Raw genomic sequence first — 10790 nt, 5'->3', positions numbered from 1 at the left:
ATATATGTGATGAGATGCCTTGGGGATGGGAAAGTCCAAACATGAAATTTACTTCTTTTTGTATGTACCTCATACAGAGTGAAGGTAATTTTATATAATATTAACATATTAATATATAATATAAATATACAATATTTATAATATAAACATATATATAATATTTTGTGTGCACGAAGCAGATTTTTGACTGTTTTGCCTGCAACCCATCACATGAGGTCAAGTGTGGAATTTCCCACTTGTGATGTCATTTCAGCGCTCAAAAAGTTTTGAATTTTGGGCTGGGTGCAGTAGCCTACTCCTGTAATCCCAGCACTTTGGGTGGCCAAGATGGGTGGATCACTGAAGGTCAGGAGTTCCAGACCAGCCTGGTGAAACCCCATTTCTACTAAAAAAGTTAGCCGTGCATGGTGGCGGGTGCCTGTAATCTCAGCTACTGGGAAGGCTGAAGCAGGAGAATTGCTTGAACCTGGGAGGCAGAGGTTGCACTGAGCCGAGATCATGCCACTGTACTGTAGCCTGGGAGACAGAGCAAGACTCCATCTAAAAAATAAAATAAAAAAATCTCAGATTTTGGAGCATTTTGGATTTCAGGTTTTCAGATGAGGATGCACTCAGCCTGTATGTGAATTATACTGAATGTAAATTAACTCATGATTTTTTAGTTTCAAGGAAACTGCTCAGAAGCCTGTCGAAAATTGTTTCTCTGTATTGGCCTACAAATAAATGCATTCCATTCAGAAACTATGTAGATTTAAACAGTGTTTCATTCCTAGAACTTCAGTTTAGGAAGGAATTTGCTTTACAGATTGATGTCAATTTTTTAAATAGATTTTTATTATTGACACTTGTCCTTCGTTTCTAGGGCACTGTGTTTAGTCTTGAGTCAGAGGAGGAAGAATACCCTGGAATCACTGCAGAAGATAGCAATGACATTTATATCCTGCCCAGCGACAACTCTGGACAGGTCAGTCCCCCAGAGTCTCCAACTGTGACCACTTCCTGGCAGTCCGAGAGCTTACCTGTCTCGCTGTCAGCTAGCCAGAGCTGGCACACAGAAAGCCTACCAGTCTCTCTAGGCCCTGAGTCCTGGCAGCAGATTGCAATGGATCCTGAAGAAGTGAAAAGCTTAGACAGCAACGGAGCTGGAGAGAAGAGTGAGAACAACTCTTCTAATTCTGACATCGTGCACGTGGAGAAAGAAGAAGTGCCCGAGGGCATGGAAGAGGCTGCTCTGGCTTCTGTGGTCTTGCCAGCGGGGGAGCTGCCAGAGGCCCTCCCTGAAGCCCCAGCCCCCTTGCTTCCACATATCACTGCCACCTCCTTGCTGGGGACAAGGGAACCTGACACAGAAGTGATCACAGTGGAGAAATCCAGCCCTGCTACATCTCTGTTTGTAGAACTTGATGAAGAAGAGGTGAAAGCAGCAACAGTTGAACTTACTGAAGTGGAGGAGGTGGTCCCCGCACTGGAACCCACAGAAACGCTGCTGAGTGAGAAGGAGACAAATGCAAGGGAAGAGAGCCTTGGGGAAGAGCTGTCCCCTCCCGGCGAGATGAAGCCCCTGCCGCTCTCTGAGGGCAAGTCTAGACTGTCCCCCGCCGGCGAGATGAAGCCCCTGCCGCTGTCTGAGGGCAAGTCTATACTGCTGTTTGGAGGCGCTGCTGCTGTTGCCATCCTGGCAATGGCCATCGGGGTAGCTCTGGCTCTGAGAAAGAAATAGAAGGCTTTTCAGGAGAAACAGACAGAAGGATGTAAGGTTGGAGTTGTACTGGCTGGAATTCGAACCTCCAGCAGCTGTCTGGACATTTGTGGAACACTCTGGGATAACTGGGGACTTCTGCTCAATGTGGCAGTGGCATGTTAGGCATGTTAGGGCTTGAGGTGGGGCGTTCACATTCGTCTGACTAAATCCCAAGGGCCTCGGCTCCTGCTAAATTGAGAACCTTAGGGGTAAAGCCCCCCTCCAGGACAGGGTTTCCCAGCCTTGGCACTAGTAATACTCTGATCATTTTCTGTGGTGGGATGTTCAGCAGCATCCCTGGCCTCCACCCACTAGATGCCAGTGGCACCCCCTCCCAGAGATGACAACCGAAAATGTCTCTAGACATTGCCACATGTCCCCTGTGAACATCCCCTGTGGAGATCCACTGCTTTAGCGGAGGAGGGTTTACTTAGGAAGAATTGGGATAGGAATTCCCAGCTGAGAGAGCTTAGCTGTGTGCTCCTCAGCTACTGACTCGTTAGCTCTTAATCCCCTTAGAATTTCATCTTTCCTGATGAGCAGGCTGGGCTCTGCACCTACTCTTTTTTTGCCCTCCCTGCCCCTCATCCTGGAGTGTGAGGGTGCTCGCCCGTACTCTCAGCTGCCTCTCAGGGACTGCACTGTTCCTCTTCACCCCCGGGTTCCTGCTAAGATCCCATGGGAGGAGGGTTGCTCTGGACTTCTGCTCAGACCTGTCCAAGTCCCCGAAGCTTCCTGCAGCTCCACCTTGTAAAAATGCTGCCTTTAGGAATCTTTGAAATATGTATACAGAGAAAATAACATGAAAGAGATCTGGGGTCCCCACTTGTGAGTGCAATTGCAAGTAAGTCTGGCTACAGAGACACATTTGTCTTGTGTCAAGGCAGGAGGATAACCCGGATGACCTTCTGAGGTCTCTTCAGCACTTTTCATCAGTGGTCACCCACCACTATGGTTAGTTGCCAGCAACATCTCTGTTGCTGGATGGTCACTGTCTTTAATCCTGGGCTAGTATGTTTTTTCTAATATGTGACCTCAGTCTTACTACTGACCAGTTCTATGGGTCTCTTGCTAGGTGGTAAGGATTTTTATTCTTGGGCTTTTAGAGCCAGTTAGATCATAACTCATGAAATATAGAGTGTCCTAAATATCACTGAAATAAAAGTAGGAAAAGAAGCTTGAATTTTAAGACTGAGGCTGCTCTGCAGATTCTAGTTTGGCTTTCAGAGTTCAAGAATGGCAGCATCTTCACCTGCATTCTTCAGTGCTAGGGTCATAAACCAAAATAGTCCTAATCAGTATATGCTAGTTGAGCATTGGCGTAATTTTCTTTCCTCTGGCTGATCCCAGCCCTAAAGGAAGAGTAGACCTGCATCTTTCCATGCCCGAGGGTCCCGACGTCACTATGCAGGGCACATGTGGCTTGGTTTAAAAAGGTCATCTTAGATTTATCTTAGTAAATGTAATAAATTATTTTTTAGATCCTGAAATTTGTAATAAAAATACTTTACCTACCCTGATCACAAAACCTGATGTTTTAAATGTGCTTTCTTTTTGAAATTTATGTTTTCAAATAAAATCTCCCTAAAGCAATACTGTTTAAAAATTGGTCAAAACCAGGTCTGGGAGTACGTTGGTGTGTCTTTCCAGCTTTATCGTGTAGCGTGTTTTAGTGTCCCACTGAGGGAGTGATGTTTTAAGGGTTTTGTGTACTTGGATTAAGTAATTAGAGGTGAGTGGGGGAATGGGATTAGCGAGGCAACAATTTTTTTCTTCATGGGCTCTGATAGTTGCATCGGATTATTCTGTATTCTAATTGCTATTATTTGTGTTTGCATAGGTGAAGAGCAGAAAAAACTGGTGAGTTATCTTGATTTTTAAAAAGTGATAAAATACTTGGAGTTCCAATATTAACACTTGCCAACTCTGGATACTCCGCTGGCTGAGCAGATTCAAGCGCTGATCGAAGCCAGGTTCATCTCTGAGCTGCTGAAAGGAGGTGCTCATGAGGCTTAGGATATTTGAGTCTGTGCTGCCCACAAAAGAATAAGGAAGAAATGTGGTATGGAAGCGGCTACTTGCTGCTTTATTTCCCCACCTGTTAAACACTCAGCCACAGTGATTTGGTCAGTTGTATTTTGCTAGGTAATGGAGCTAGTGTTTTCCATTGGCTTTCTCTAGGTAACTCTTGGTCAGCTCCTGAGTTAACAGGATGTGGCAGCATCCCCATTCTTCCTTCACTTCCTTACCTCATGAGGACTGTGCTCCTGCTTTTTGCTCATACATTTAAAAAACGATTTCTCAAGCTCCCCTTCCTTTTTGGGGGAGGAGCTGATAGTAGGCCATTCCTGCCTCCAACTTACATACCCTCTAAGTGAAGGTAAAGGAAAGGTTCAGAATAAATCCAACTTGTTTATAGAAAAGTTTCTTTTTTTTTTTTTTTTTTTTTTTTTTTTTTTTTGAGACAGAGGTCTCACTCTGTCGTCCCAGGCTGGAGTGCAGTGGCCGCGATCTCAGCTCACTGCAAGCTCCGCACTCCCGGGTTTACGCCCATTCTCCCTGCCCTCAGCCTCCCGAGCTATCTGGGACTACAGGCGCCCGCCCACCTCGCCCGGCTTAGTTTTTATTTTAGTTAGAGACGGGGTTTCACCGGTTAGCCAGGATGGGTCCGACTTCTCCTGACTCGTGATCCCCGGGTCTCGGGCCTCCCAAAGAGTGCTGGGATTACAGGCTTGAGCCACCGCGCCCGGCGAAAAGTTCTTGTTAGTCCTTAGACCTCATCTCAACTGCTCTGTTGAAGGTAATGATTTATTGGGGGCGGGGGGAGAAGAATGCCAATTTATCCTCTCTGTATTAAAGTGATAATTCTGGGCCCACAGAAATCAGTCAGTACCTACAGTGTGCCTTAAGGGGACTCTCATTTCCTTCTAGAGAACATTCTAGATCAAGAAATACAACTGTGGACCTTCTGGGTCACCCATTTCCCCCTCGAGGCATTCTTGAGACCCTTCTCACCTGCATTTCTGTCCCAGGGGTACCAGATGCAGCCACTACCTACCTAGGCTTGTCCTGGGGGAGTGAGCCGTGAACCTGGAGACATGGCTTTGACTCACAGCTACTATTAATTTCCTCAGGCTTTGGGCTGATTCCCTCAATAATATGAAAGTAATGCCTGCTCCTTTCCTTTCTCCTGAAAGGTATGAGATGTGGACAGTTCAGTGTTTGAATTATTTTAAGAGATGTTTTATAGAAATAAAATGTAGCTAAGAAGTTGTTTCCCTTTCTCTTAATTTCTTACGTCTTTCCACACAAACTTATCTTTCCAAGAATTTGAGGTGGTGATCATATCCATCAAGACGGCCTTGTAGGCTATCGGATTGCTAACAGACACGACTTAGAGCTTCTGCCCAAATTCCCACACAAGCATTATCTCATTTAACATCTCAGCGACACACTGCATACTAGAATGTTTCCTCTTCTCTGGTGCACCAAGACCTGCCCTTAGTGATAATCTCCTGATTATGACATCCATTTGAGTTTAGAGTGTATAATTTTTCCTAAAAAAACCTCATGTCGATAATTATAATTTTACCAAATAGTAGTTGAGCATTTACAACATGCCAGAGATGGTTCTAGTGCTCTCACATACCTTATTTCACCTTCACAGTTCTAATCGCTGTTTGTATTCCTTTTATTCCCATATTACAGAATGAGGAACTTAATCAGAGTTCACTCTGTCGCCCAGGCTGGACTGCAGTGGCTCGATCTCGGCTCACTGCAAGCTCCGCCTCCCGGGTTCACGCCATTCTCCTGCCTAAGCCTCCCGAGTAGCTGGGACTACAGGTGCCCGCCACCACGCCTGGCTAATTTTTTTGTATTTTAGTAGAGACGGAGTTTCACCGTGTTAGCCAGGATGGTCTCGATCTCCTGACCTCGTGATCCACCCACCTTGGCCTCCCAAAGTGGTGGGATTACAGGCATGAGCCACTGTGCCCAGGCCCAGAGTTTGTTAGTTTTTCTAATGTCCTCAAGCATAGGAGAGGCAAGGCAATGATTTTGCCAGTTTTTATCATTTTCCTGGCCCGCAAAGCAGTATTGGCAGGTCCCCTGCAAACAGTTGCGCCAGTTGTTTACTGCATAAGGACTGACGGGACAAATTCCGATGTGCAGCCTGTGTTCTGCTCGCCATGCTGTGGGCCTTGGAAGAAGGGAAGTCTTAATTTGTACAAAGTCACCATATAGGCTCACTTAAATATTAAGCATGTTCTACTACAAACAACAAGAGTGAGGGTTACGTCCAGGACTGGTCTCAGCTTCCAATTATGTAGCTGTTTTCCGTGTAGACATTGAGTGAGATGCTTTGTGGTTACAGAATTCACAGGCATTGCTGATGAGCTTTCATTAGCTTTCTTGATTAAATATTTTTGCTTATAAACAAGGTTAGGCAATCTGTCCCAGCAATTATCACAAAGTGCTAAGTGAAGGGGGTGAAGACAGCAGATGCATTTCTCGCTCTCTTTCTGTTTGTTCGAGTGTGTCCCTTCTCCCCTGCGTATGCCATCGTAAGCGTAGGGCTGTGGAGTGAAGTGGGGGAATACCTGGAAGCACTGCTGGGCCTCTGGACAGACACTCCAACAGGTTGGGGACTTAGGAGGGTTGACCAGGTATGGCTGCAAGTATGTCGGCTCCTGGAAGGCCCTCCCGGTGTGAAAACCTAGGACATTCCACAGCACATCATGGTAGTTATCACCTTGGCTGGAGAACACCAGTTCTGTGGTACAGAACAGGGACGTTCAGTGACCTCATCTATAAAGAGAGCTCCATGGAGAGTTGGAAAGTGCATGCCACTAAAATATTAGCACACCCCCCTTTCCCTTTTTTTTTTTTTTTTTTTTTTTTTTTTTTTTTTTTTTTTTGAGGCGGAGTCTCGCTCTGTCGCCCGGACTGGAGTGCAGTGGCCAGATCTCAGCTCACTGCAAGCTCCGCCTCCCGGGTTTACGCCATTCTCCTGCCTCAGCCTCCCGAGTAGCTGGGACTACAGGCGCCCGCCACCTCGCCCAGCTAGTTTTTGTATTTTTAGTAGAGACGGGGTTTCACCGTGTTAGCCAGAATGGCATCTTCCCTTTCTTTTCGCAAGGCTGTTTCGCTTCAGCCTGGCATCCTCACACGCTAACACCATCAGGTCTTCCACATTTGATGTCTACACCACAGGAGCCCACACCAGACTGCTGCTGCCCTGCGAGCGCACAGTGAAATTGTTCTCGGGGGTATTTGCAAGGCCTTGTCATCAGTTAAAAAGTAGCAGCTGCCTCCAGGTGAGTCTCTGCCGCTCTCACCTCTCCTCAGGGGAAACTGTATAGTGATCCTGCTCACTGTGGGGAGTGTTCTTTGCACCACCAGAAGAAACTAGTTAATGAATGTACTATTTAGAAGAAAAGTTTTGACATTTTAAGACTACCAGTTGTTCTCTTTCCCCAGGAAAAGAAGGTCAAAGTACAGTCTTCCCTGTTGCAGAGCTTGGAATAACTCTGTCCCTGATGCTTTCCAGCAAGAGAACTGTATTATGTAGAGGGGTCCTTGGCCAGCATCAAAGGAAAACATTTTTCTACTAGACCTGCATTTTTCCCATTACAGTCTTCCATTTCTTCCTCCAGATTAAAGGTGCCTCTTCCTACCTAACTCATTCCTTAATTCAGGTCAGTTTAGTGTTTGCTCAAATGCTGTCGATCAGAAATACCAGCATTGATTGGTGATTTGGATAATTCGGTTAACATGGGCATTTTGCTGAGGCAGCATGTTTCCTTTTTCTGTGTGAGTGCCATGGGCCCTCTGTGCAGCCGCTCTGCTTTGCTGAACTGACCATTGTGGCTCATTCTGGCTCCTCTTCCCTCCTGTCTGCTACCTTTTGATCAATCTCCTCTTCATCAGGGAAAGGAACAAACTTCAAATCTGTGAGTTACTCTGTCAGAAGCAATGTGCTAGTGAGAACACATGGGATTTGAAGATAATCGATGGACTCATCTTTCTATCCACATGGTAACTCTATGCCCTTGACTTAGGCGGTATCATTTCATGTGATCAATTGTCTTTGTAAGTCCATACTTAATTGGTTTGACTCCAGGTTCTGAAAACAAGATCGTAACATTCAAAGGACTCTCTATATTCCAGTTCTCAGCACAACTAATAAAGCTGTTGGACAATAAAACCAGGCACTAGCGCTGTGACCCTTTAAGGAAGTCTTGAGTATCTCAGCAGTTAATGCTGGGTCCTAAGAGGAGAGTTCCGGAATGCCTTGACCTTCGGAATGCACCAAATGTCCCACGTGACTTTCAGATACACCAAGCATCTTTTCAAGGAGAAAGCTTTTGATGTTTAACAAAGGAATTTCCATCACTTCATTCGAATATTTTTAAAACAGAAAAGAAAACACATTCTCTGAATTAAAATCACCTTTCAGTCATCTCCACAAGGGTTGTGTTACAGGGCAAAATCCACCAACTGCCAGGATATGCCTGAGTCACCATGGCTGGGAAGTGCTGAAGACTGGAGCAGCTGTGTTTGAGACAATGCAATCTGTTTCTAATGTTGGCTTTGCTTTACAACCAAGACGGTATCTCAGACTTGGTCTGGAAGAATTTACACTAAGGCCTGTTATAAGCTGTAATAAAATGGCGGCCTACTGTCTGAACTCAAGTGAAACAGAATAAGGTGAAGATGCTGTGGGAGAGGCAGTGAGCGATGATAGGCCAGTCATTTGCTGCTCTAGAGCCCTTTTCCATTAGTTCCGGGTGACGCTGGTATAGCCCCTTTGGGAATAAAATGCCTCCCCCAGTGAGAATCTGATTATAATGGCTGATGTATGGACGGTGTGTAGGTGTAGCGTGGTTCAACCTTTTTTCCATTGTGGTCAGGAAACTTTTTTAAAAGTCCACTCCAAAACAGGAAAAGTCATTGTTTTAGGAAGATTTATTTCCAAACCATGGCCTTCACGCTGCACGGCAGCATTTCTTTTTAGTATTTGCAACCTTTTGCCCACTTCAATTGAGCCAGCCCTAGCGTGGTATGTATTCCATGCTGAACAATATAGAGTTTGTTTTTCTTTTCTGATGATTTTAAACTCTTATGGAACAGGAAAGTGGTAAGACGAAATCATGAGTCCGTCAGTGCCCTTACTCATACGCGTCTCCAGTAGCCTCCTGTTGTGGTCACAGGAGATTCCTGTTCACAGCAATGTGTGTGATACAGACCCAGCATCCACCGTCGTGCTTTTAAACTGATTCCTAGGACATAGCTTCCCATTGAACAGCAGACCAGTGTTGCACTGTTTCTAAAGCTAAGCTCTTCCTTATTTTGGTACTACCTAAGTGACTTGGTGTTGACTGTCCCTAGGAGAGGGAACTACTTTGCTGAATTTTTAAAAAGTCCAACTGCTCTTTCATCTTTTATGCATAGAAACCTCTTCTCTCCAGATGCACTTCTGAGGCATGGATGAGCCGAGCGTACGGCTAGAAATTGGAAGTCTACAGCTTCTGTAAACTTCCCAGGCTACTCCCGGGGCATCGCAGTAGCTTCTGGCACCCGTGGCTTAATGTCTTTAGCAAAGCCTTGATGTCATGGAAGGAGAAAAGGTGCATGCCGTTTGTTACCTGATTTTGTAAACAGTGGCTGACCTGGGCCCTTAAACCACCTTCACACCTTTTAGAACCACAAGTGGTTCTTTTTGACTCAAACAAAGGGAGATGAAATTGAGAAGGTCAAGCGCCTACGTACTGGGGCCGGACGGTCCCACTGTTTGAGTGCAGCACTTCAGTTCCGAATCTCTGGGCCATTTGGTTTTTAAACAGGAAGATTGTTGGTTCCTTAGTATTAAGATAGTCCCTATTTTGAGTGGAATTTTTCATTTGTAAGGGGTATGTTCCTTTCCTCTCCAATTCTTGTTTTCCTCGAACAGGATACTGCCTGCTGTAAGACCATCCCCTATGGTTGTACTTTAATAAACAGTAATTCTTTTTACCAAAAAAATTGTATTTTGTTTCTACTTCCTTGAAACCTGCTTTTCAATTTAATTTTCAAGTGAGAACCTGCACAGCGGAAATAAAGGCACCATGTGTAGATTTACGAATGTGCAGATTCATGTGTGGATGATACGAAGGTCATTCAAATACGTGTAAATTGATATTTTCATTCAAGTATATTAATGTGGCTCTTTTAGAATGCGTTATAAGCTTAAAACATTGTCTTTAAAACAGAAATCACAGCTATCTTCCAGCCCGTCTTCTCTAGGAACGCTGTTGTTATGCCAGGGTTGTGTCTACACTGGAAGCAGCTACATGGCTGTGACCATATCGAGCTTTAGCCAGTCACACTTTTGGAACTGTCGGTTCAGTCCATCCCCTAGAGCAAGAAAGGAGAAAAAGCCAGAATCAGCTAGGCTCATTCACAAACTAGGTTCCAGAGCTCTGTGCCACAGCGGAGCAAAGCTGGGGTTTATGCAAAAACATGTTCTGCAGAGCCCTAAAGTCCTATCCGTGCATCCTTTCTGCTACATGGGGGCAACTGCAAAAACAGGCTGTTCAGGCGGTGAGGTGGCTATTCACATCTCCGAGGCATTGACTGTCAGGAGGCCCCTGCTGGGTTAGAGGAATCACGATTCTGCCTCAGCCGTCAGTCTCTGGTAAGCTGTCCATACAGACAGCCGCACACGTCTTGCCCACTCATTCCCCCTTTACATGGGTGTTGGTAAAAGCTGTCCAGGAATGGCCTCAGGCTTACCTTCTTCCAACAATTCAGCTGGGTTTAATGCCTGATTTAAGATTTATATTCAGGGGCCGGGCGCGGTGGCTCAAGCCTGTAATCCCAGCACTTTGGGAGGCCCAGACGGGCGGATCACGAGGTCAGGAGATCGAGACCATCCTGGCTAATACGGTGAAACCCTGTCTCTACTTAAAAATACAAAAAAAACTAGCCGGGCGACAAGGCGGGCGCCTGTAGTCCCAGCTACTCGGGAGGCTGAGGCAGGAGAATGGCGTAAACCCGGGAGGCAGAGCTT

General features: G+C 45.7%; 2 protein-coding genes across 9 annotated transcripts in view; one reads left to right on the top strand and one right to left on the bottom strand.

Annotated features, from left to right (window-relative positions):
• The window catches only part of BCL2L13 (BCL2 like 13), a 115202-nt gene extending 111845 nt beyond the window's left edge, over positions 1 to 3357 (top strand). For 6 of the 8 annotated variants that reach the window (XM_017891331.1, XM_017891334.1, XM_017891335.1 and 3 more), the window contains one exon: positions 863 to 3357. In XM_017891331.1, coding sequence (XP_017746820.1) covers positions 863 to 1720 — 858 coding nt within the window. In that variant the 3' untranslated portion in view covers positions 1721 to 3357. The remainder of the gene's footprint in view (positions 1 to 862) is intronic. The other 2 variants (XR_001889040.1, XM_017891337.1) reach the window with 2 other exon arrangements.
• A 5337-nt stretch (positions 3358 to 8694) lies between these two features.
• BID (BH3 interacting domain death agonist) overlaps positions 8695 to 10790 on the bottom strand; it is a 20817-nt gene continuing 18721 nt past the window's right edge. Inside the window, exon 7 of the mRNA XM_017891324.1 lies at positions 8695 to 10135. Coding sequence (XP_017746813.1) covers positions 10124 to 10135 — 12 coding nt within the window. The 3' untranslated portion in view covers positions 8695 to 10123. The remainder of the gene's footprint in view (positions 10136 to 10790) is intronic.

The sequence above is a fragment of the Rhinopithecus bieti genome, unplaced genomic scaffold (genome assembly GCF_001698545.2).
Source record: "Rhinopithecus bieti isolate Rb0 unplaced genomic scaffold, ASM169854v2 scaffold_20777, whole genome shotgun sequence".
NCBI classification, from domain to species: domain Eukaryota; kingdom Metazoa; phylum Chordata; class Mammalia; order Primates; family Cercopithecidae; genus Rhinopithecus; species Rhinopithecus bieti.
Note: the sequence above shows the minus strand (reverse complement) of the source record. Positions and strands in the feature narration are given on the sequence as shown.